The sequence below is a fragment of the Cuculus canorus genome, chromosome 1 (assembly GCF_017976375.1).
Source record: "Cuculus canorus isolate bCucCan1 chromosome 1, bCucCan1.pri, whole genome shotgun sequence".
NCBI lineage: Eukaryota > Metazoa > Chordata > Aves > Cuculiformes > Cuculidae > Cuculus > Cuculus canorus.
This window is the reverse complement of record NC_071401.1, coordinates 123,372,373-123,398,185: the sequence shown is the minus strand read 5'-3', so window position 1 is coordinate 123,398,185 and position 25,813 is coordinate 123,372,373. Positions and strand designations below refer to the sequence as shown.

General features: G+C 42.9%; 2 protein-coding genes across 3 annotated transcripts in view; one reads left to right on the top strand and one right to left on the bottom strand.

Annotated features, from left to right (window-relative positions):
- Positions 1-2,831, bottom strand: part of GTF2E1 (general transcription factor IIE subunit 1) — a 55,761-nt gene extending 52,930 nt beyond the window's left edge. Inside the window, exon 1 of one of the 2 annotated variants that reach the window (XM_054065841.1) lies at positions 2,713-2,831. The gene's annotated coding sequence lies outside the window, so the exon portion shown is untranslated. Of the gene's footprint in view, positions 1-1,911; positions 2,065-2,712 lie in introns of those variants that run through there. The other variant, XM_054065831.1, reaches the window with a different exon arrangement.
- On the top strand, positions 2,475-16,632 carry RABL3 (RAB, member of RAS oncogene family like 3). Its single transcript, XM_054065865.1, has 8 exons — positions 2,475-2,627; positions 3,211-3,302; positions 4,913-5,042; positions 8,021-8,135; positions 9,682-9,832; positions 10,519-10,590; positions 11,276-11,314; positions 14,128-16,632. Exons 1-8 carry the CDS (start codon positions 2,582-2,584, stop codon positions 14,191-14,193), a joined length of 711 nt encoding a protein of 236 aa, XP_053921840.1. The 5' UTR covers positions 2,475-2,581; the 3' UTR covers positions 14,194-16,632.
- Positions 16,633-25,813: the final 9,181 nt, after the last annotated feature.

Genomic DNA, 25,813 nt, shown 5'->3' with positions numbered 1-25,813 from the left:
CAATGAGACCTGGACCACCACACTCTTCATCATGACAGATGATGTCAGTTGTCTGACTCTCAGGAATTCCAGAAAGAAGCAAGACAAAGATTTACAAAAGTTCAGAAAAGTTTTAGTTCATTGGAGTGTAGCAAACAAGAGGACATACTGAAGCAATAAAGAAATATAACAAGACACTAGGTTACACTTGTAAGTAACAAGACACTAGGTTAGCTTTAATTCATTCAGTTCCTTGTTTAGAAGAATTCCCTAAAGCATCCTGTGTGAAAGGGAGCTGCAAACAGTATTTCAAAGGAAGTGAAAGGTAGAAAGGAAGCTCCCATCAACCCTTACTGCTGCCAGAAGTCTCTTCTCCCAAGCACATGGCTCTGCCCTCTCCCATATCAGCTGTGGCACTCATAAGACCTGCCTGTGCACCAATTTACACTGCTAAAAGTCAGGAAAATACCTTCTGGGTCTTTCCCCTTTTATTAGGTTTTCCAAGTTCAATCAGTTGAACCAGCTGGCAAAATCCAATAAGCATGTAAACCAGCAGATGCGAGAGGATGCCAGCGCAAGCGATGAGAGAAGAAACTACCTTTCACGGTTGAAAAGTACTAAACCACATATATTTCATGAAAATGTGCCTTAACTGTGCACTGCTGAACACCCTTTTCAGCATGTTGATCTTCCTTATTCATTCTGAGTCACTTGTAACGATACACGTTTGACAGTTGAACCCACTTAACAACTTAGTGCCATTATGAGAAGTGACATTCATCTGCTTCTCAGGGAAACAGCAAACCCAGGAAGCCAGAAGAAAACTAACGCAATAGACAATATCTTGCTGACCTGGAGAACTGAATGGATTCAACACAAGGGCTCAACCAGTGGTCAAACAGAGCAAGAAAAAAATGAGCTAGATTTGTTACAGTATCAGTTACTCCTCAGAGTCCTATGATCTTGCATCTTCCTTCACGTTACACATGGCACAGCCTTCCTAGGCTATAGTAGCAGGCTAAGCTTTAATACCAAGCAAAGCAGAGAATCCCTTATGCTACCTGCACAGCTTCCTGCTCCCTGCATGCTTGTATGTGTGCGGTTTTACACATCTGATTGTGCAGGAGACCTGAGGGGCTCAGCAGCATCTCCCAAGAACAAAACAAAACAAAAAAAGTAAAAAAGAGGAAAACCCCCACAAACACCACACAAGTAGGTGAGGAGGTGCAGGTGGTGGCTTGGAGCCAAAGGTGAAGCAGGGCCCTCAGCCTGACTGTATCTGGGGAGCAGAGACCACCATAAGCCACAATGGCCCCTACGCATCACCCAAAACATGATGATCATCAGGAGCCCGGAGCACTTTGTATACACAGACAAGCTGAGAGTTCTTCAGCCTGGAGAAGAGAAGGGTTCGGGCAGACCTCAGAGCAGCTTCCAGTGCTGAAAGGGCCTAAGGGAAAGCTGTAGAGAGGCTTTTTACAAGGGCGTGTTGTAATAGGAAAACGGGGAATGGCTTTAAATTGGAAGGGGAAAATATAGATCAGACGTAAGAAAAAAATTCTTCATGAGGGTAGTGAGGCTCTGGCACAGGTTGCTCTGGGAAGTTGTGGATGGCTGGTGGTGTTCAAGCCCAAGCTAGATGAGGCTTTAAGCAATCTAATCTAGCGGAAGGCGTCCCTGCCCGTGCAAACCAAACCCGTGGCTTTAAGGCCCCTTCCAACCATAAGGCCGGGGCTCCGGGCCGGGCGCCACGCGGGCCGCAGGTTCCCTGTGAGACGGTTGGGGGTGGGGAGGGAGTCGGGGAAGGGTCGCCCGGCCGCTCCCCCGTGCGGCGCCGCGTGGGCCCCCGCCCGGTACGGCGTGGGGGGGGAGCTCGGCATGGTCTCCTCAGGGCGGACAGGGCCGCCGCCGCCCCCCGAGGCCGGCACTGACCTGCGGCGGCAGCCGCTCCCACACTCTCCGCGCTGCTAGCGGCTCCGTAAAGGCGCGTCAGGAGCCCCGCGCGCCGGCTGCGTTAGAGAGGCGGGACCAGGAAAGCGGAAGCCACGCCCGCTCCGCGCGCCCAACACTAGGGCCGAGCGCTGAGCGACGGCTGAGCCAGCCAATCGCGTGCTCATTGGCCCCGCAAAAGCTCTCTGCGCATGCGCAACCCCAACATGGTCACTAGGGAACCAATCGCTGCCTCACTGAGGCGTCTCCAACGACTCTCCGCGCATGCGTAATAGCTGCCCCCGGCACAGTCACTGGGCGCTGCTCTAGCCAATCGCATCCTCACCGGCCCCCCACGGCTCCCTGCGCATGCGCAGTGGCTGTCCCGGCACAGTCGCTGAGCGCTGAGCGAGCCAATACCCCCTCAGTGCGCCCCCTACGGCTCCGTGTGCTGCGCATGCGTAGCCCCCGCCTGCCGTCCGGTTTCGTCACTGAACTCTGCGCGAGCCAATCGCGTCCTCACAAAGCTCCCCCCCCTTGAGTTGAGCCAATCATAAGTGAAAGCGGCGCCAGCGGCTGGAGCAGGCAGCCAATGGGCTGAGGGCAGCGAGGAGGACAGCGGGCCGCGATTGGCCGCGCCAACCTCCCGCGGCTGTTGCTAGGGTGGGTTAAGATGGCGGCTTTGGACAGAGTCAAGGTGCTGGTGCTGGGCGACTCCGGTGAGTGTTCCTCCCTCCCCACACCGATGGCAGGGGGACTGCCCTCTCCCCTCTCATCCCGCCACACCGAGCTCGCCCGCCCCACCTCCCTGCAGGTGCCGTGTGGCGCATGCGCAGCACATTCCTCTCAGCCAGGCGCGTCGCCCCCCGCTGATACCACGCGTCGCATGCGCAGCGCGTGCCTCGCCGCTGAGGCTGGTGCTCCCCCTCGCGCGTGTACTACGGCGCGCATGCGCAGCGCGTGCCTCGCCCCTGAGCTTGCCGTCCCCCCCGGAAGGTATGATGCGGCGCATGCGCAGCGCGTGCCTCGCCGCTGAGGCGGGTGCTCCACCAAACGTGCCATGCGGCGCATGCGCAGCGCCTTCTCCTGTCCACTTTTTTTTTTTCCGGCTGCCAGACTGCGAAGCTCGTGGAAGGTAAAGAAGTATCTTCGAGGCTTCGGTCCTTCTATCCCTTTTCCCTTTGCAGTGGGCGCTGTCCGGTGGTTATTGCATACCATGGCTGGCACCATCTGTGCTTATTTAGTGTTTCTGCCTGTCTTGTTGCATACTCATGAGTAACCTCATCTTGTGTGCCCTTACAGGTGTTGGGAAATCCTCGCTTGTTCACCTCTTGTGCCACAACCAGGTGTTGGGGAACCCGTCCTGGACAGTGGGCTGCTCGGTGGATGTGCGAGTAGGTGATGCACACGGCCTCGTGGTAGCCTCAGCTTAAAGTAAGGGGGGATAATTTTAAGGTGAAGAAAGGGAGCTTTAGATTAGACATTAGGAAGAAATGTTTTCCTGCGAGGGTGGTGAGGCACTGGCTCAGGCTACTAAGGGAAGCTGTGGCTGCCCCATCCCTGGAGGTCTTCAAGGCCAGGTTGGATGGGGCCTTGGGTAGCCTGATCCTGTGGGAGGTGTCCCTGCTCATGGCAGGGCGGTTGGAACTTTTGAGGTTGCTCAAAGCCCCTTCCAGCCTGGCCTTGAATGATTCCAGGGATGGGGCCTCCACTACCTTCCTGGGCAACTTGTGCCAGCATTTCACAACCCTTATGGTAAAAAGTTTCTTCCTTATATCCAGTCTAAATCTATTCTTCTTTAGTTTAAAACCATTACTGCTTGTCCTGTCACAACAGGCCCTGCTAAAAAGCCTGTCCTCAGCTTTCCTGTAGCCCCCTTTCAGTACTGGAAGGCTGCTATAAGATCTCCCCAGAGCCTTCTCCAGGCTGAACAACCCCAACTCTCTCAGCCTATCTTTGTATGGAACGTGCTCCACCCCTCTGATCATCCGCCCTCATCTGGACCTGTTCCAACAGCTCCATTTTCTTGTTCCATGATCTCCGGAGCTAATACACTATTTGCTAAGCATATAATCCTTCGAAGCAAATAGTATTAAATGTCAGCCAAGCACTTGTGAGACCAAGTTGTGACCCCAAAAGCAAACAAGGTCTCTCCTTACTGCAGTGGCCACTGGTGTTTTACAAGTTACAGAGCAGTCAGCTTAAGTCATAAATCACAGAATTTAAACCATGCTTCCTAGAGAAACACTCAATGCCCAAATAGATTGGTAACCAAACATACTGGGAGGAAGAACAATTTGCTTGCTTAATTTGAGGGAACTGACCATGACCCATAGGGTTCCTTCTCACTGCAGGACCTGCTGTCAGAGGAATGAGAATATTCATCTAGCAGTTTTTTGGCCCAGCTCAGCTGTTTCATGGGGTGGTGATAAATGTTCACTTTGTTCATCACTCTGTGCCACATTCTCCTTGAAATGTAGGTTAGGAATATATTTCCAATATCTGGGGAAAGAAATATGGCAGTCTTGTTTGACTGTGGAGCAAAACTACCTAGCAGATCCAGGGGCAAAAATTATTGATGGATTAGTTCAGTTGAAGATTCGGAGAGGAAAAGATGTCGGTTGGAATCCTATGTCATCACTTGTATTAATATTCTTGCAGTACTGCCATTTGGGTTTTAACAACTGTAAGAAGGCATGACGCTACTTTTTCATCTGCTTTAGCAATGTGCTGTTTGTAAGCACATTATGAGGCATTAGATTTGTTCTTACTAAGGAGGAAATCATACTCCTTGCTGACTCACCAAGCTCTGTCTCACGTAGATGACCACAGCTTGACTCATTCCATCTCTCTTCTCCTTCAGAGATTTGAAATGGTGTCAACATGAGAATTTACAAATTTCTATCAAAGTACAATAATCCTTTAAGCTGAAGGTTTAAGCGCTGTGTGGGTTAATGCCTGTGAGCTGGTGCTGTGGCTATAATTCATGTGGATTTTTTATCAGATCCATGACTACAAAGAAGGGACACCAGAAGAGAAGACCTACTACATTGAGCTGTGGGATGTTGGAGGTTCAGTGGGTAGTGCCACTAGTGTGAAAAGCACACGAGCAGTATTTTATAACTTGCTGAATGGTAAGTTTGCTTGGGGTAAATCTGATTTTGTCACTGTTTCTGTTATGAGCTGCCTCTTGGTTCTGGGGCAGGATTCCTTTATGTCTGTCTGAGTTTTTTTCTAGTTCCAGTACATTTATACAGGGTAAGAAAGTGATACCATTTGTAAGCAGAATTTTATGGATTCAGTTTTGAACTGGAACGCTGTTTTAGGCAAACCTGTGCAGATGAGCTTCGTCAGTCTTCCATTTCAGTCTTGTGCAGTTGGTGCCACGGGGAGCCTTTGAAGTTGCAGCAATATCTCTTTCAGCTGCACTTTTCAGACGTAATGGTTGCCTTCACCGTTCCAGGCCTGATATACATGCAGAAATATGATTAGAATTTTCTTGTCTGTTCAGTTCAAATCCCTACAGTAGGGAAATAATTATTTCAATTTATATGAACTTTGATAGCTATGTCCTGTTTGGGCAAATTTGAACTGTTCTCCCATAAAATTGCAGTATGCCAATAACCATCTTGCCTCTGTTCATTTAATTTGCCAGATTATTTTTAATAATTGAATCTTGCAACTTGCTGTAGATAGAAAGTGGTGTTTTATGTCTACTGTTGAGATACTAACTTACGTGCACTGCTAATAAGAGCTAATAGGAGATTGTAAGTATAATAATGCAGTGTTTCAATTGTTACTTTTTGGTATCCAATGGTAGTTCACTAAATAGATATATACCAGATTAACAACTGCTTCTGAAAATCTGTTTCAAATGTTCTGTTTGATTCTCATTTATTGTTCCCAGTCATTTGAGGGCCTTTCAATAGTGTGTTTAGCCATACAGTAAACATTTTTGGTCTGTGATTGTTTAACTAGTTATATAGTCGTCCTTTCCCAGGAGGAAAACTGCGTGTAGGTACATCTTGCTTATTGTGTTAACGAGAGCTCTGTAAATAAGGCTGAGTTGAGTTGCACCCTCAAAGTAAGTCTGTTTGGTATATGAGAAAAATTCATTTATTTGTGACACCAAACCTACGGTGTGCCAGTGGGTGTGGATCAGACTTGGAAATGTCCTAGAAGAGCCCATTAGGAGATGAAATCTTGAACTAAAGTGTCTCAGTTATAATTGAAGACATTGTTAAAGTTATTTATCTCCACTGACCAAAAGATGTTATTTGGCAACTCGCATATGGAAACTATTGACTTTGGTAGTTAGTTCTGGCTCTGGTTTCTTTCATTAGATTAATTGCTTTATTAGAGCTTGTCTCACAAATTGCCTCTGTTTGACTTGATTTAAGAAGAGAAGATGAATGTGTTCCTTTTGCCTGACTGCTTGTGCTTTCTGGGCTTGCAGTGGTCAGAAAAGCCTGAGATCCAAAGACAGTTCATGTTTGGTTGTAGCACCAGCTGTGCAGGCTGTCAGGGAGACCTGGCTGTTGACCAGATTAGGTATGATTTGCTTTTGGTTTGGCCGCAGGTCTTTTGCTTTGATGTCCCTGCATGTGATGTGTCATAGTCTAGGGCAGTGAATAGGCAGTAAGGCTGTGGCTTGCAGACCTTTGGAGTTGGTGATCTCAAAGGTCTTTTCCAACCTAATGTTTCTATGATATGATGTGATTAATGGGGTGGGGAACATTTCCTTGAGTAGCCATTGGTCCTGCTGGTCTTTTTTTGATGTTGGCACAGTTTTATTCTGCTGGTGCAACTGACTGCATAGGTTTTCAGTGAAGCAGCTAAGGTTACTGGCCCATCAGAAACATAACATGAGGAAGAGTGTCTGAGGGTGGAGATCATTTCCTGCAGTTTACACAGCAGTGCCTCTGAATCTGTTGTAGTTCTCCCAGTTATATTGTATCAGGCTTTTTCTCCCCACACTGGGGGTGGACATACTGTTGAATTGCTTTTTTATACTGTTCCTGAGATAAATGCATTGAAACAGGACTATGCTTGTGATATGCTGGGAAATCTCATCAGAGAGGCTGTGTACACCCTTGTAAGCTAGTGGAAAATGTTTGTGGCAATGTGGTTTGTTTGTAGTTTGCACAGTCGGTGACACCTTTGGGAGTTAGGGTGAAAGATAAATTAGTAAGTTTTCTCCACCTGTGGGTGGCAAAGTGTGTTGAGAACAAATCCTGATGAAGATAAGGGGATAAAATTCCATTTGGTCCTTGAATTAATGGTGGTTTGAAGTCTGGAGGAAGTGGGAAAATTCCACAGGTTGCTGAAGGTGTGAATAAATAGAAGAAATTTGCTAGCAGGAGTTGGTAATGGAGTTAAGAACTGTGGTTATCAGAAGTGGGTGTCTGTTAATAGCACAGCTAGGATGTTTGGCTGGCTTTCTTTCTTTCTCAGAATTTATATTTGGCAGGATCATGGTAATGAAAAAGGCTGGAAGCTTAATCTTGAATATGTGAAATCTTATTAGTTCATGCTTCTACTAGACATTTGGTGGACTGTGAAAGTTTATCAGAGTCTGTTTCCTCTTTACATGCCTCCCCATGTAGCATTAGTTCTTGAAAATGCAGGGAAGCAGTAGTCCTGTGTGTAAACTCTTTAAATCCAAGAAATACCCTTTAGAGTTCTTAGATGGTGTGACAAAAAGATAGTTATGTTTGCCAGTTAGGTAAAACAGAGAAAGGGTAAATTCTTTGTTGCAGCAATCCAAGGTTTCAGTCTCATTAGGACTAGACAGAGCAGAATCAGGGAATGCCTGCAAGCCTGTTGCAGATTAAACCCTGAGGTGGCTGTTTGTTTTCTCTTTTCATGGGATTTTTCTTTTAGCTCTTATCCAATTCCTGATATGCAGCTTTAAAAAAAAAAAAAAAAAAAAAAAATAAAACCCGTGTTGCATCCTGATATTTTCAGCTTTACTCGTTCACTGTAAGTGAACCGGTTGTATTTCCCTTTCTTCATTCTCAGATATCTGGGAACCTGCAGATGTCATTTTGGTAAGATAAGGAAAAAATATATATCATCAAATAGCATTATGCTGCCTTCTCTTTTACTTTAGGGATAATTTTAGTGCATGACCTAACCAACAAGAAATCATCTCAGAATTTGTATCGCTGGTCTTTGGAAGCACTCAACAGGGATGTCGCTCCAACAGGAGTTCTCGTGACAAATGGGTGAGTGAAAAACATACCTGCAGAGTTAAGACATGGTAATTTCAAGCTGTTATGGAAGTCTTCATTCATCCCTAAGGCTACTTGAAGTCCACAAGAAATTACATGTGGCTAGACTTTTAAGAAAAGAAGAAGAAAACAGAGGTATCAAAGAAAACAGCTGTTCTTTTTGTTTTGCACTACCAGTCTGGACAGTCTGCCTGTAGATTCCCAAACTGTATGGCAGACACCTTTAAGGGAAGAGATGCTTACAGGATCCTTCATTTGTCTGAGGCCTCTTTGAGAGTGGGCACGTAGTCTTTGATGCTTGAAGACTTGTGTGTTTGTACTGAGATGTGCAAAGGCCTTGAACTACAAGGAATGTCATGGGATGACGTGTCTGTGTTGAAAAAGGCTTTTCCTCAGTGCACAAAGACTGAGGAAGTTCACATAATTATCTTTTGTTTTGGGCAGTGGGGGAATTATTTCAGCAGCATGGATAAGAAAGAGCTTAGAAAACTCTGCTTAAACAGTATGTTCATAATTAGCTTTCCAACATCTTGTCATGTGTTTCCTCCTGTATCTCCATGCTTCTATTATACATGTAGTCAAGGAGTTTTTAAGATCATTGATAAACCTCACATATGAGCAGGAAAGTAATAATAAGAGGTGTCTTTTTGTGGGAAGAACATCCATTGTTTGTCTGCCTGTGCTGGTACACTGGTGTTTCTGTAGAAACATGGGAGGAGGGAAAGAGAGTTTGCACCATATACACTGGAAATTTCTCCAGTTTTTCCATGTACAGGTTCTTCACAGTTGTTTTAATTTTCAAAAGCTTACCTTACCTTCTGTCAGGGACAGATGCTCTGCTACTAGCAACTGCTTGATCATGTTATTGCTGTTGGCTGTAAAATTACTTTCTAGAAATCTTTGTTCAGGTAAAAATGAAAGACAAGTGTGAGGGAATGGTTGGATCTTGGATTTGTAATGACATTTAATTGCAGTATTATTTATTTTATCTTTGAGCGTTATTCATATCTGAATCAAAGCTTGTTGGAATTTGGCTTGTAGTGGCTACCTTTGAATGTAAAAGAATTAGTAACTTGCTGCCACAGAATTGTTATTGCAGCCTTTCTTGATCTAAGGTGGAAGGGGATAGTGTTTCACAGTTGCAATTAATTTGTCTCTTGAAAAGTGTTTATGTGTAGGAACTTTAGATGTTCAGAGGTGCCAGCTCCCTGATCTGTCTCTGGTGGCTGCATACTCTTGGTACAATACCAGAATTCCTGTTTCTTTCCTGCTTGTGTTGTCATAGATAAACCTCAGAAGAAATGCTGAGAACAAATCCAGCTCGTGGGTTTTTTGCTCTTTCCTTTCAATTCCTGTGTAGTGATGTAAATGCAGAAGACCTTCCTTAATTTACAGATACAGCACATCCTCACTTAGATAAATAATCACCCTTAGTAAGTAAATGACTGCTATTTAAAGGGGGCAGGGAAGCTCATGGTGCCCCTGTGCCCACTTACAAGATCATAATTTCATTTGGAATTGTATTTGTTTCCTTCATCAGTGACTATGACCGTGAACAGTTTGCTGACAACCAGATTCCTCTGCTGGTAATAGGAACTAAGCTGGATCAGATCCCAGAAACTAAGCGGAATGAAGTTTTGACCAGAACGGCTTTCTTGGCTGAGGATTTCAATGCTGAAGAGATAAATTTGGTTAGTGTCTTTGTCACCAGTGTTAGTTTTCTTTTACATGGAAGTGGTTCCGATTTTTAGTGAGTAAAGATGATGTTACAAAGATTAGGCTTTTGGGGATCTTCTCAGTAATGCTGGAATCATACACAATTTTGTTGGCTGTCCCCCTTGCTTGATGAAATAATTGTCTGTCTTTCACTATAGAGAGGTATAGGGGGTATTAGATAAGGTAACTGAAGCTTAAAATTGACAGTTGAGCGTTAGGTTTTCTCTTCCCTGTTCTTAGTTCTGACACAGATTGTCTTTGAATGAAACGTCAAGATCACTTTACTTATATTAGTGTGCTTATAATGTGTATATATAGGTAGAAAAATATACACGGGCTTGGTGAATGTTTGTATATACACACACATGCATACACATGCATGCATAATCTCATGTGTAGCCTGTACGAATTATTAGCTGATTGTGTAGCTGGTGGCAGAAGGAAGGCATGGAGTGCATAGTGGGGCACATAGAGTTCTCCAGCTGATTCACAGAACACAAGCTGGCCTTTTCTTTCAAATGCCTGTGGAGCAGACATCAGCAGATATACAGCGTTTTCCCTAGCTCATGTGTCAGAGGAAAAGGTGTGTTGATTTCCACATGTATGGCTTCCTTGCATTGATTTCCTTGTTCTTAGTTTGTTTGTCTTTTGCGTGTTCTAGGACTGCACCAATCCTCGTTACCTGGCTGCGGGTTCATCCAATGCTGTCAAGCTAAGCAGGTTTTTTGATAAGGTAAGCCAAGTCAATGAAATTGTGTTTTATTATTCTATATATTGAATGCTGTCTGTGATGTGAACAGGGAACAGCAGCTGGCTGCTCCTTTCGTATCCCAGATTTTTAATTGGTTCAAGCCAGATGTGGGAAGGCCAAGGGTTGGTCTGCATTTGGAAGCCTTCATAAAAAGCTGATCTACTTAAAGGTTTGTTTGTTGATCTGCATAGAGCAATGAAAAAGAACTCGCAAATGTGCAGAGACACTCTGCATACCCTTTTGGACTCCTTTGGCTGACGGGGTTTGCAGTGTGCTGAGGTAATAATGTGGGGAGTTACAAGACTATGGTTAGCTCTGTTGCTTGTGGTTAAAGCAAACCTTAGGAATTAAGAAATTCAGCATATTACTCTCCCTTCCTGTACAAGAGGCCATCAAGTGAAAATGGCAGAAGGACAAAGAAATCCCTTGACAAAGAAATCATAGCAGAGCAGATCACTTCCTGTAACAGATAACTTTGGAGGAGGGCGCAGTTAGTACAGGGTGATACAAATATCTTGCACTTAAAACAGGCCTGGAGCAGCGGGCATGGGTTCAGATCTTGTCCCACTTAGCTGTGAGCTTTACTGCTCGCATGTGAAGTGTTGATTGAAGCCTGAGGGATATGCATACTCTGTGCCAGCTAAGATCATTCTCTGTTTTTTCCCAGGTCATAGAGAAGAGATACTTCTTACGAGATGGCAATCAGGTTTGTAGTTTTTCCTCCTTTTCTGTTTTGTTTCTCCCTTTGTAATCTGAACTGCTGACAGAGTCCTGTTTAAAACATGGGCTTTGTGTGACTTAAATGATAATCTAATTGAGTTTTTAAATCTGGGAGCACAGCTGTTTTGGATAGACAGAAAAATGGCTGACTCTTGTCAGCTGGAGTATTTGTCCATAATGTGACTGGCAGTGAAATAATTGAGTATGCTAACATAGTAGAAGTTGTAAAACGGACAAATATGATCTCTTTCAGATCTGTCAGTTTCAGGCTGCTGGTTTGCAGACTGAGATATTAGGAAGGAGATTTTTCCTGTGAGGGTAGTGAGGCACTGGCAAAGGTTACTCAGAAAAGTCATGGGTGACCCATCCATGGAGGTGTTCAAGACCAGGCTGGATGAGGCTTAGAGGAACCTAATCCAGTGTGAGGTATCCTCGCCCATGGCAGGGATGTTGGAACTGGTGGCTTTAAGGTCCCTTCCAACTCAACGCATTCTGTGATTTAAGTCAGAGATGCTATCCTGAAGGTCATTGGAAACGCTTTTTTTTGCACAACTGTGACTAGCATTTTATGTTTTATACAGGCAATTTTTCATAGAATCAGCGAAGCCAGAAGGAAAATGACAGTATGATACCAGCTTATAATTCATTCCTGAATGGCTGAATTAACTGTTTTCAGTACAGGTGGTGAGGAACTAGCAAAATGACTGTCCTGGTTTGGGGAGGCCACTTTAACTTTTTGTACCCCCTGCCTTCCCATGCGCACTCTACTATGTTGGAAGTAGCAAAGTTCCCCTTACCTTGTCTGTGAGATGCTTGCAAACTACTATGAACAGCACCACTGAGATGCAATCAAATGTATTGTTAGATGTAGCTGTGCTGAAAGCCCCTTAGGGAGTGTGGGGAAAAATAGTCAAAAATTACAAGATACTTACTTTCATTGAGTGTATTTTTAATGCCTTTTAAAATTAAATTTGCTTTTTCCTCTTTCACTTCTGCATGATGCCTTTTTTTTCCTCTCCTCTCCCTCCCCACATCCTAGTGAAAGGAAGTATCCCTTTCATGGGGATAATAGCTTAATGCAGAAATCCGCTTGTATGCTTGACTGTCTTTGATGCATGACGTAAGATTTTTATTTCCCTTACTTGATCATTTTTAGTGGCTAACCAGGGATTAACTTCATATTCCTTATGACTGCGTGCCAAAGATAACAGATTACAGATGACTGCTTTCATATGTCTCACTGACAACAGCTCAAAAACTTAAAACAAAACTCAAGTAGTGGACAGTCGTATTTAAAATGGCAAAATCCAAATGGGAACTGGAGATTGCTTGATAACCTCTTTATGTTATTATTTGAAATTATGTAGGTAATGTAAATCTTATAAGTGTGTTTGTGGGTTTTGTACAATAGGTCTCCTCAGTCACTCATGTTTTGAGGTATTTCTATTATAAACTTCTTCAGAATGAAAAGAATGATAAGTTTCAAATTGTAGCTGTGTTTTCAATCAGATCTCTAATAAATAAGTAATTCTTACTTTTAATTAGTGACTTTGATATACAGATAAGTTTTTTGCTATAGTGTCCTGCTACTTTTTAGTTACAGTGACTGCATTTTTCCCATTTGAATTCCCAAACCAGTTTTGATGAGATGAACCTTTGAGCAAAATCTGCCTGATTTTTCCGTTAGGGATGATTGCTTTTCATGGACGAATAAAACAATTGTTGAATGAATACCTTGCATACCTGTTTGAGCTTGGAGGCCTGAAGACCCTAACTGAATTTTGGATAAGCTCTTTAGCTTTCTCAGTTTACCAGTGAAGTGTGTAACCTAAGTAATCTACTTTGTATTGTAAATTACATTTTTGTCCCATGCCTTCCATACACGCCTGTGTTCTCCCGGACTGATCTGTAGTGCTCGGTTGACTCCTTCCATTTTCATATACTGTATTTCCTGTGAGAGCGTGGAATCATTCTGGGAGGATGTGTTTACTGGGTCTGCTGTTTCTGTTTGTATGTAATTAGATATCTAAAACTTATTCTGGACTATAACCAAATAGCTTTATGATGCCACCAGTAGGACAAACACCTTAACACACTATTAGAAAGCAGCACATCTCTTTCTTTTGGGGGATTCACAGATGCTTTGTTTTGTGAATCTGTTTGAAATACTCTTAAGCTGGAGAAGCTCCTGATGGTTTCAAGTAGATTTTCTTTGTAAGCACTCATTGTCATAGTGTAAGCAGTGTCTACACATTGGCTGCAAAAACAGGGGTGCAAATCCTTTGCAGTGTTAGAACCATTTCTGTTCTGGTGATTTTCGTAAAGCCTTCGGCAATTGATAAAACTGTCCTTTCAACTACCAGAGAAGTGCTGCTGTCTCAGGTTAGAAGACATAAAGTCTCAACAACTGTTTAATAGAATTTCGTAGTAGTATTTTATAGTTCTAAAAATGAACAGAGGAGAAATTCTTGCATGTATTCAAATATGGGGGGAAATATGGACTTCAAAATCTGTAGTTAACTGGTTTAGTATTTGCCCAAGAAATTAAGGCTTTCATTGTAACCCTTGAAAAAAAGCCTTAAGGAGCTCTATAGAACAGAAGAGCCATACTCAGATTTTGCGTCTTGTTTAATTGATGGTGCTCCTCTAGCAGTAAGCTGAAGCGTTTTCCTTCGTATTCTGGAGACAGAGTAGAAGAGGAAGGCGTTGATGCAGTTGGCTTGGTAACAGGCACTGGAATGTAGGCTAGAAGGAGCTCATGCTGATTCTGACATGATGACTTATTTTTCCTGCCTCTAGATTCCTGGCTTCTCTGAAAGGAAAAGGTTTGGAGGAGGAACACTGAAGAGCCTTCATTATGACTGAATACCGAAGAAGTGGAAGATGACTCCATTGAGTTCCTAATGACATTCCCATTCCAACTGCTGCTTAAAGACAATACTTATTTCAAGAAGAGTAAAATGATGTTATGCTTTGGCTGGATAGACTGCTGAATCTACTGTTTGCTGAAAAAGACTTGGGAAAGAATTTCCAAGAATCTAGTTTGAAGCCTAGAGTGTTTCTTAGGATTGCAGGCTGTCTGGATACGTGGGAACATTTGGGGAAAGTGTGCAATAAATTGAATGCCTTTCACACTGCTGTGGGAAATTGTATCATACACAGCATGTGTATGTGACACCTTTGTCTCCATTTTGGAAAACTTATGGAGAGTCTTTGCAATTAATTATATTCATCTTCTAAAGGAAGGATGACACTGAGTGGGCTTCTCATTCACAGCAGAGTGAACAAAATGAAAGCAAAATGTAAGGATGGGTAGGGAGTGGTGTGGAAAATAATGGAAAGCCTTCATTAAATGAATGGTGGTGTCTCACCTGGAACACACTGTTCAGCCCTATTCAAAAGGAACAAAAGAAATAGGCAAGAGATAGAAAAAAAGATTTGAAGCCTTAAAAAGAAAATCACAAGTGGAAAACAGGTGGTATTAATTCTGCTGCTTAAATTAAAATTGTTTACTTTGGAAAGAGCAACGTGAATTGGGTATTCCTGTTTATCTTTCCATAATTGAGCGTGGTCTCATTCTTAATACTAAATTAAAAGGCAATCCATTGAAAGCTGGTGGAAAACCTATGTTTTTATGCAGTGCTTATTTGAAACGAACATGACATGGTCTTACTGAGCCTGAGAGCTTAGTGTATTCAGAAAACATGAACTATAAGAACGTCCTCTGAATTAGAATGCATAGAAATTTAAAAGGGACATAAAGCCTTGTAAAAAGCAGGAACTGAGCACAAATAGGAGGAAATTTCTGTGATAGGGATGTTTCCTTCTCATATTTAGTAATAAGGATAGAGGAGACGAGCTGGTTTGATGTTCTGTGCAAGCTGTTGTCTTTCTCAAGAGCCCAAACTTTGCAATGTTTCACATCTCCCCATAATTATATGGAGTGGTGAAGCCTGATTTACGGCAATTTCTTCTAGCCCATTCTCCCTTAAAGTTACCTCTAATGGTTGAGCCTCTGGCCAAGGCTAACTAAGGGCTTGAGTTAGATATGAATACAGATTAATAATAAATGGAAATAGAAGAAAGTAAAATGCTGGTGTGAAATTGACAGCGAGCAGAGTTCTGCAGTCTCCAGATTACATCTGCCTGCAGCTCTTCTCTATCAGCTGCTTGGAAATAAATGGGAAAATGCCTATTGCCACTAATCAGGCACAAAAATGACAGCTTGGTGTGCCAGTCAAGCTTATTGAAAGTGTGGTTACTTTGCTTTTCCTTAGGCCATTTCTAGAAAGGTCTTGGAACATTTGCAAACACAAGTGCAGTGATTTCATAGACGCCTGTATAAATAGATTATTAGTTTACATTTACTTTATGAGGAGGGAAAATAAGGTACCAAAATATTCATAGCAGATACCCCATGTCTGAGCTATGCAGCTCGTAACACCACCAATGTCTCTCTCTGCTCCTTTTGAAAGCTGGAATTATTTTCTCAAGGTCAGGTGCTGCCCTAGGGGAATCAGATAGGGCTCCCCCCAGTTACCAAGCAACTGCAGAGCAGAACAAGAAAGCTAGGGCTATTTCTTCTTTCACCCTGTGCCTTCTTTAGGAGAATTGGAAGTGGCTTAGACTAATGGGAGCCAGTTAGTTTAAGACACTGCATGAAGCAGTGGTCATACAGGCCTTTGATTTGGAGGAAGCAACTGTCCTAAGTAGCCCTTTTTAATTAAGCAAAAAAGGAATGTTGGTCAGTCCTAGCTGTAGCTTACCAGTATTTATGCATCTTATTGCTCAGGGTCCACAAAAAAGAAACATCTTCGCATGAAAAATCTTGTGAAGGTCAGTTCACACTCTAGGAGGAGGAGAGAATGCATAGTTCCTACACAGCAGTGGGAATGAAGGTGATGACAATCAGGATTTAGGAGCAAATTAGAAAAAGATGCTGTTGTGATAGAAGGGAGACAAGGTAAAGGGAATGGTACCAAAGAAAAGCAAAGCATGTTGGCAAGCAGTACAATGTTAGCTGATATAAAGAGAAGTTTGCTTGAGGCTAAGGCTTCTGCTTTAGGTTCAGCCAGGTCTGTCTGAACTCAGTCAGTCATCCAGCTGTAAGCCATAAAACTCCCAGAGTATCTCCATCTACTTTTGAACTAACCTGCTGTGTGGTCTAACGAGTGACTTAATGGTCACTCTCTGTCACATCTGCAAAGTGAAGGAGGCTTCTCTGGAGGCAAGGCTCTGGTGTATCTGTTCATCAAATTGTAACACTTTTAATACATTGGGAATTAAAGTGTTTACCTTTTTAAATTTTGGTCTGGATGTCTGACTTGAAGAAAATGAGTACCAGAGTGGTTCGAAGCTGTGTTGTCACAATATTTATTCTGATAGCGCTAGCCTTAACACTGTCCTACATAAACAAATCATTTCACTTCAATAGTTAATCTTAATGCACTGAAATCCTTTAGGTAGCTGTCGTTTCTGTATAATTCTAAAGAGTAAAGGCCAAACTTCTGTGCTGTTTTGCATCAGCAGGCCTGGAAAATGATCGCAGACCCTCTGACCAGGATTAGCGTTGGTACTGGTTAGAATAGATAGCTTCATAAAACACTTGTGTGGCTTTTTCCATTTATTTATACCTACTTTTCTTCTAGTATTTCATCAGGGCCAAGTTAAAGGTATTAGCATATCCAAATTATGTATAAGCGTAATCCTGATATTTCATGGGGTTCCCATGTTCGGGGTCTGGATAACTGCTGTTTTGTAGTTTTCACATTTCATTTACGTTACTGGCAAACACTGCAGCTCTCTTGGAATAGCTCCATACAATTTTTGTTTGGAGTGATAGTTTCTGTTTTCCTAAACATAATGCAGAGGTGGAATGGACTGATAATTATAAATAAGACAAACTGAGAATTGGCAGAATCTGTTGCAGGTACTGTTAACCTGCTGACTAGGCGTAGCAGGAGATTAAGTGCATATTTATTTTAATCAGAGATAGTGGCTCCAGAGATAGTGCCAACAGTTTAGCACCGTACTGCCGTACTGTGGTTGTACCCATATTGGTTTTCTGTACAGAGCAAGAATATCTCACACCAGCTGTGACAGCTATCAAATGTCCGGATCCAGCAGTAAAAGTAGAATGACCATCCCAGTTCTTGTCATTGACTTTACTCTTACTCACTGCCCCGTCCCTTCCATGCTTCTGCTTTACTTCTATCTCACAATGTCTGAACATCAGTTTTAAATTGTCACTAAAAACCCCTGTGTTGATCTTCTTCCCAAGTGCTCATTGTCTTGCCAAATCTGTTTGGGTTTTGGATTGCAGGCTTGAATGCAGTGGTTGTCTTACACCTGTGTTCATGTAACAGTGCAAATCCGACATCCTATCTGTTTTAATGCAAATAGATCTCCAGTCTAGATTAAGTATCTTATTTGTTTAGGTCTCAGCAGGTAACCACAAATACATTTAATTTTTCCTCTTAGGATAATGTGACGTGTAACGGAGTTGTCTATGTTGATGATATTACATTTATGTTTAAAAGAAGTGCTAGCTTCTTGTTAAAACCAGGAGTATATGAGCAGGGAGTCAGTCGCGTTGCACTGTTTGCACCTCCGTTGTTTCAGCTGCCCAGAAAAGATTCACCTCCAGTTTTGGGGCTATGGCACCAAACACTTTCTCTGTGCCATGCTTCACTCCTCTATGTGATTCATTTCTCTTTTCCTCTGGTTCCCCCCATGCCCTCTGTGACCTATGCCTGTGTCCAGCCATGCCCCTCTTTCTCTGTCCCCCTAACTCCCTTTTTCCAATTTCTATCCCACTTTCTCTCCCCACTTCCCATGCCTCACCTGTCTGACCCCTTTGTGTCACTGAAGGTCGCAAAACTCTCACTCTCTGCTCCCCCTGCTCTGCCCTCTGGTTCCTTCTTTCTTTCTTTCCCTGTGTTTCTTTGTTTCTCTCTGCCATGCTTTGTCTCTCTTGCTGTATCATTTGTTTTCTTTCTCTGTCTCTGTTCCCGTGTGTATTTCTGTCTCTCTGTTTTCCTACATATCTCTTTCTCTTTCTGTCTCTCTCTCTGGCATCTGTCACAGGCACACACATGTCGCATAAAGCACTTCTACCCAGTTGCTTTACGCTGGAGCTACTCAATCTCTCTGAGTTATTTCCCAGGCAGAAATTTATGCCCAGATTCTGTGAACCAGACGTGTCATTGGAGTTGGCTTATGCAGCTACGTGTAAGATCTGTTAGACTTCCCATGCGCACACGGGTTAAGTGTACAGCAAAGAAGCAATGAGCCTCCCCTCTTCCCGAATAGCTAGACAGAGGTTGATTTTATAAGCAGTTTGGTGATGGGATGGTCAGAAACACGAATATGTCCTAAATTTGAACCATCCCCCAAATCTGCCACTCTGGATCTACATGCAGAAAAGTAGGAAACCTCTGCTTACAGGAAACTTAAATTCTTGAGTGTATGTTTTTGTTCTTGTAGCAACAGGATCACCTGCTCCTTGCAGCAGTCTTTAGCAAAGGTGCCACTGGCTTTAAGCATGTGAAACCTATCCAGTAATGGGGGTTGGGTGCAACTTTGCTACAAATTTTTGTTATTGATAATATTTGCAGAGGCAGCTTTAATATGCTCCATTTATCACAAGTGAGAGATGAACTGCTGTATTGTAGCCTGCAGTCAATAGATTTTTCGGTAAGGTATAGTGAAGTCACGGCTTGAATCCTCGTTTCTTGGTTGATAAGGAGGTAACAGACTTCACTGATCGAAAACCTGCTTCTGCTTTTTAGCAAAAGGGAGCTTAATCTTTCCTATTTCTTCTGTTAGTCAGCTCTTCCCATTAGAAGTCATGTTCCTGTCTCTCTTTCTTTAGGAGGAAGTGGGTTACTTTGATTCCTTTTTAGGGCTGGGCAAGTCTGTGCCTTAGTGCACTAGTTTTCTTTGACAAAAAGCCATTATCATTATTGATGGACCTGTCACTGGCTGGCAAGTTACCAGAATGTGCTTAGAGGTAAAGCTTTCCTTAGGGTGTGCTTTGCTACAGCACTGTGTGTTCGGTCCTCAGACAGACACTCGTTTTGGAAAAAACATCAGGTAGGTGTCAGGTAGGAGAGGGGAAGGAGAACAAAATCAGTCCCAATCTTTAACTGCAAATGTCCAATCAACTGCAAAGCTCTCCTACCTAGTGAGGGCCTGGTAACGTGACCAAAAGTATTGTTCTTAATACTATCCACTTGCAGTACTGTGGGTTTATTCTAACATCTGATTAGTAAATGGGGAAAATGTTTATGATACATGAGAACATCCAATGAAGGAGTTAAGAAGAGTCTTCATCAGATGGTGTGGGTATATGGTCCAGTTCTGTTCAATGTCTTCATCAATGATTTGGATGAAGGGGTTGGGTGTACCCTTAGTAAGTTCGTGGATTACACTAAGCTGGGAGGAAGTGTTGATCTACTTGAGGGTAGGGAGGCTCTACAGAGGGATCTGCACAGGCTGGATTTGTAGGCTGAGACCAGTGTTATGAGGTCCAACAATGCTAGTGCCGAGTCCTGCACTTGGGACACAACAACCCCCTGCAGCACTACAGGCTTGGGAAGAGTGGCCGGAAAACTGCCTGGCAGAAAAGGACCTGGAGGTGTTGGTTGACAGCCGAATGAACATGAGCCAGCAGTGTGTCCAGGTGGCCAAGAAGGCAAATGTTTGGCTTGTATCAGAAACAGTGTGGCCAGCAGGACAAGGGAAGTAATGGTGCCTCTGTACTGAGCATTGGTGAGGCCACATCTCAAATCCTGATTTCAGTTTTGGGCCCTTCACTACAAGAAAGACATTAAGGTCCCCAAGCATATCCAGAGAAGGGCAATGAAGCTGGTGATGGTGCTGGAGAACAAGTCTTGTGAGGCGCGGCTGAGGGAACTGGGGTTGTAGAGAGGTGTGTGCTGGTCTCTTCTCCCAAGTGATAGGCAACAGGATGAGAGGAAATGGCCTCAAGTTGCACCTGGGGAGGTTTAGATTGGGCATTAGAAAAAACATATTCACTGAAAGGGTTTTCGGGCACTGGAAGAGGCTACCCAGGGAGGTTGTTGAGTCATCATCCCTGGAGGTATTTAAAAGACAGGTAGATTAAGTGCTTAGGAGTATGATTTAGTAGTGGACAGGTATGGTTGGACTCGATGATTGCAAAGGTCTTTTCCAACCAAGTGATTCTGTCAGAAGTGTAAGGGCTTCCCAACTGTGCAGGTAGAGCTGCAATAAACCATGATTCTCAGGACTTGTGTCTAAACAGATCTTGGAATTAGATGTAGTACCCTGACAGTTAGAGCGGTGATGCCTGAAATGGTTAATGGAAGAAAGCAGATTTGTCATTATTTTGTTTTTTTCAGGGTAGAATTAGTACTTTTCTTCAAGATGTTCTTTAACACAGCTTTGAGGACAAGTACCCCAGTATGATTGTAAGGTTTTTGGTTTAGATGATCAGAGCTCTGTGGCAGCAAAGAGGCTGCCTTGGCAGTTTAGCTTCTTAGCCAGCCCCTGCTACAAATACCAATAAGTACAGAAATGTGTTTTATATTTCCTGCTTTGGCATTATATCACTGAGATACAGCTTGTTGTGCCTCTTGGGCTTATCAATGCACAGAAACTCCGGTTCCATTCCTACTAAAATTGCACAGGGAAATCTTAGCACACCACAACAGAATTCTCTGAAAAGGATGTGGAATACAAGACAAGCTCGTAAATAAAACCGCACACATTTTCTTGACTGAATCAACCAAGCAAAAGTCTGGGCTGTGTGGGCAATCCAACTCAAAGTTCAGGGATTTCTTTTGACTAGGAGAAGAGCATGAAGTGAAATAGTATGTGATTAACCCATTGCATCTGACCATTGCATTATGTTCCCCTTGACCTCAAAGTTAATGTTTACAAAGTGGAAACACTGCTGGCTTTGGGTTAAAGATTTATTAAAGGACAAGGAAGCCCAGTAGCTTTGAAGGCTAGGATGACATTCAGGGTTTTTATCTTGCTGTCTGAGACCATCCTCTCTTCCTGACACTTGTTCTTCTGTGGTTTACATGGGCATGATGGTTTGTCCTACCCTTGATGAATAAAAGGTCAGATCACAAAATTTTTGACTGTCCAAAATTAACACCCTCCTTAGTTGTTGCACCAGAGTGGGGAAGGACAGGACAGGGAAAGGTGACTAAATTTTCATCTGATTCCTAGGATTGGCTCTTCTAGCCTGAGAGCAGAAGCATCACATCATGGTGAGCAGGTGGCTTCTCTTGCCTCTTTTCATGCAGCATCTGCGTTTTGCTGCATGATGAGAGTGTGCTTTCCACTGCAGACCTTTCCTGCACAAATATATGATAATGATTAACCTGTTTGGCATCTGCTTCTGAACGGTCCCAGAAAAATGACATGGACATATTTCATAAGAGCCACTCTACAAAAAAGTACATGTCATTAAAAAGAGGGGTTTGTGCCACAAAGCTATTGGCAGTGATAAAAAAGCATAAATATTATTGCTTTATCATCTTATATTATGGTGAAAGGTTCAAAAAAGAGATTAGATCCCCTGGTACTAAGTAGTACCCTGGCATATAAACAAAAGCAGCTGCTCTAAAGAGCTCCTGCCCCATTTGGCAGTGTGTAAAGGGTTAACAGAGAAGAAATAGCAGTTGGGGAAGCTGAGATCATAGACACAGGAGTGAATTAATATATTAATAAATATGTACATCAGTTACGTATTTTAGCTGCACAAAGGTAGGCACAAAGAGAGGTTGGTCCCTTTAGAAACAAGCTACATCACTGTGCAGAGCAATGGATCACTACAACAGCAGTTCTATGACCACATCAGAAAGGATCTGTCGCTCTCAGTTGCCTCTTAGTTGTGGCTTGCACACACGCTGAATCTGGCAGTTTACTGGAGTAAAATTCCTAGACATTTCAAATCATTCACTCCAGGGTGACATCTTTTGTGGTTCTGACTATTCTGCAACATCCAGTCGAAGATATCACACCAGCTTTCTGGCAGGGCTTGTTGCCTTCTCCAGTGACAAAACCCATCAGTGCTGCTCTGTGCTGCTGTGGCAATGTGTGGCCAGCTTGTTCTGTTCTGCTATTCCCCTTTTCTATGCCTTATGAACATATTCAGATCAACACACAGGTAACAGAAGAGCTTTACTTTTGGGACTGGACAATCACTCGCTACAAGAAGCGATGGTGAGCCATGATCCAGTAGTTGTACTCATCATAGCAGCACTGGCAGGCTACAGTCTATGCTCAGAAGCACTGTCTAAGCATAGAGTAGACATTTATGAAGATGTAGGCCCTGCTCTGGAAAGCCTATGCCCTAATAGACAAGTATTAAGATAAAGGCACAGGTAAGAATACACAGCCCTGTCTCTGCCCCACAGCATGAAATACGCATTGGATAGGAAAATGCTAATGGAGAGCATAGGGAAGCAAACGGACTACAGTCCCTTGTCTCTCCCTCTCTTTTCTCTCAGGACACAGGCCTTCAGCCATGCCCACCACCTGGACTTTTAAATGATTTGACAGTAAAGAAAACCCCTATTAATGCAAGTGCTGTGTAGTTGAGTTGTTTGAGCCCCCTTTTCTATTGGATCAAATATAAGCTGTCTCATCTTCTATCTGAAGGGCTTCTTCCGTTGTCCTCTTCATCTTTCCTTTACCACTGATATCTTGAACACTGGATGCCATTTTCAAGCTGTTACATTTTCAAGCAAGTCCCTTGGTACTTTCTCTTCTGCTCCTCCAACCTAGGTGAGATCCTTGCCTATCTCCGTTACGATGCCCGTAGAACAGTTCACATCTAATGACTTGCTAGTATGCAGGTACCATACAGTTGTGTATACATTATGTGGTAGCAAATACTGTTGCATTGATGTCTTATGCTTTTCTACATATCTTTTTTGAGTCTGGCTTTGCATTTCATGTGGAACTTCTTTAGGCTAAAGGGCACGTGAAGCTGTGCACTGGACAGATGTCATAAACCCAGAAAGATAGCTGAGAAGACACTGAACACTTTTAATGCTCATTCTTCTACACTTAATTCATTGTGCATAAATGTGACATTTATGAGTCCTGTTTATGTGGTGGCAATTCATTGTGATTCTGTATCATATTTATGTGATAACGAACATAGTAAAATATTAATAAAGTAATCTATAGTTAATGTTTCATGAGATCTATATTTAAGAGCTGCTGCAGCTAACTGAAGGGGTTGTTTAAGCTAAATTACAGATTCACTGAGGCTGGAAGCAATCTCTGGAGATCATCTAGTCCAACTCCACTGCCAAAGCAGAGTCAGCTGGAGCAGGTTGCGCAGGACCATGTCCAGTTAGGGTTTTAATATCTTCACAGCTGGAGAATACACAGCCTCTCTGGGCAACCTATTCCAGTGTTTGACCACCACTTAGTATTCACATTTAAGGGCAAAAAGGAAGATCTGGAGAACGTATTCACATTTAGGGGCAAAAAGGAGAATCCACAGAACTACAGACCAGTCAACCTGACCTCCATCGCTGAGAAGAGATTCTCCACCCTCTAAGGGATGCTCTATCACTTCAAGGCAACTAATTCTGGAAACCATTTCCAGACACATCAAAGACATGAAGATGATCAGAAGTAGGCAGCTTGGATTCATGATTTCCCTCTTTAATGGGATGGGCTGGATCAGAAACACCATAGAAGTGTTAAGAAATCTTTTCTGCTTTTCAAGTAATTTGGAGGTCAAAACATCAAAAAAGTCAGCAGTATCAATTCAACAATTACATAATGTTTTTCCCTGTATGGAATGGAAAAGGAAGATTAGACAACCTAATAAGCCTTAAGACATTTACATGGCCATCAAGCAAGCAAAGGGATTGTACCTTGTCCTTCTTTTGGAGAAGAAAGCAAGAACAGACAGGAATAATTAAAAAGCAACACCTTTATTTTCACCTGTCCCACAAGAAGATGATAAGAGAGCAGGGCCTCTAAAGAGGTGAGTAATGTGAAATGTATGTTCTCGAAGGGGAATTAAGCTAAAATGTGACATTACCTCTCCTGCTACATGGCTCAGAAGAAAGGGATCTTAGAAACCCCTGAAACTTCACAACTTTAGTTTCCAAAACTGTAGTCAAATGTGTAATTTTTTCACTGACAGAAAACAAGTGAGATGAACTCTACTCTTTAATATTGTCTGGTAGGGAAGGAGTCTCAAGGGTAGATGTTAGGTGCCAGGTACTTTATTTCTTTGGCAATGATGAATCACTGCCTCAGGTGAACTCACTTATTCGCAATCTCTGCCTTGAGCTGGAGAATTCCTCACTGATGGTGCAATTCTTTTGTGGGAAAGCTGGCAGAGACCAGAGTATGGAGAGAGCCTTCCTGGGCAAACTGTAAGACAATGAGGGGTAAGGGCGACTTAAACATGATTAATAACTTGGAGATCACTCAGTCTGTATTCTTCTAGAGCCTAATAAGGGAGTCCAGGTCTATGGTTCTAGATTTTCAGGTACTGCTATAATAAAATGATGGAAGTTCCCAGTTACACTCATCCTCAGCCTACCCATGTTGTAGCGAGGCTAAATTTTGGTCTGGTTTAGAGCAAATGTCAGTTAGGCAGTGCTACCTAGTATTGTAGAGCCAGGTTATCTGAGTCTGTTCCTGGTGACTCTGCTGTAAAACCATTAGCATCAGGGAGTGCAAGGGTAGGATGAGGGGTAATGGTTTTAAGCTGAAAGAGGTGAAATTTAGGGTAGATATCAGGAAGAATTTTTTTCCTGTGAAAGGGGCGAGGCACTGGCACATGTTGCCCAGAGAAGCCATGGCTGCCCCATCCCTGAAGGTGGTGAAGGCCAGGTTGGATGAGGTTTTGAGCAGCCTGATCCAGTGGGAGGTGTCCTTACCCATGACAGGGGAGTTGGAACTGGATGGGCTTTAAGGTACCTTCCAACCCAAACCATTCTATGATTCTATTAAATAAATATATTTTTTCCTGCAATTTCTGGAAATGTAGAGCTGTTTTCATTATTATTCTGCAGCTAAATGTTTGCTGCCACTTCTGCCTCAGAAACAGCTTTCTTGAAAAATATTAATATTGCAGAATGTATAAATTTCCCTCACTAGCCCTAATCATACGAATATAAAATCTTCCCTCACTTTTGGCCCCAAAATGCTGTGTAATGTTGCCACATTGTATTTCACAAATATCGCTACCTTCGCCAGGACAGTGTTTCTGTCACCAGTGTAACATGGCTCAGAAGCATAATGAACAAGTCTTTGTTACACATTTAGAAGGTTGTATATGAAAATTGCTAGAGGAATAATTTATGAACGAAGCTTATAAAACAGTTGAAAAATGGCTTTTCTATGTTCTTAAACCCCTCACCCCCTGATTATTATCCTCACATCGATCTTGGGGTTGGTTCTGTGGTGAAGGGCCAGTGTTTGGTTAAACAGAGACTGAGTTGAGCAAACA

Excerpts from the sequence above, each read along its gene's own strand:
- RABL3 (XM_054065865.1), top strand. The coding sequence starts at position 2,582 with ATGGCGGCTTTGGACAGAGTCAAGGTGCTGGTGCTGGGCGACTCCG. Across the intron at positions 2,628-3,210 it reads GCTGGTGCTGGGCGACTCCG|GTGTTGGGAAATCCTCGCTT; the intron begins GTGAGTGTTCCT and ends GTGCCCTTACAG. Across the intron at positions 3,303-4,912 it reads GCTGCTCGGTGGATGTGCGA|ATCCATGACTACAAAGAAGG; the intron begins GTAGGTGATGCA and ends ATTTTTTATCAG.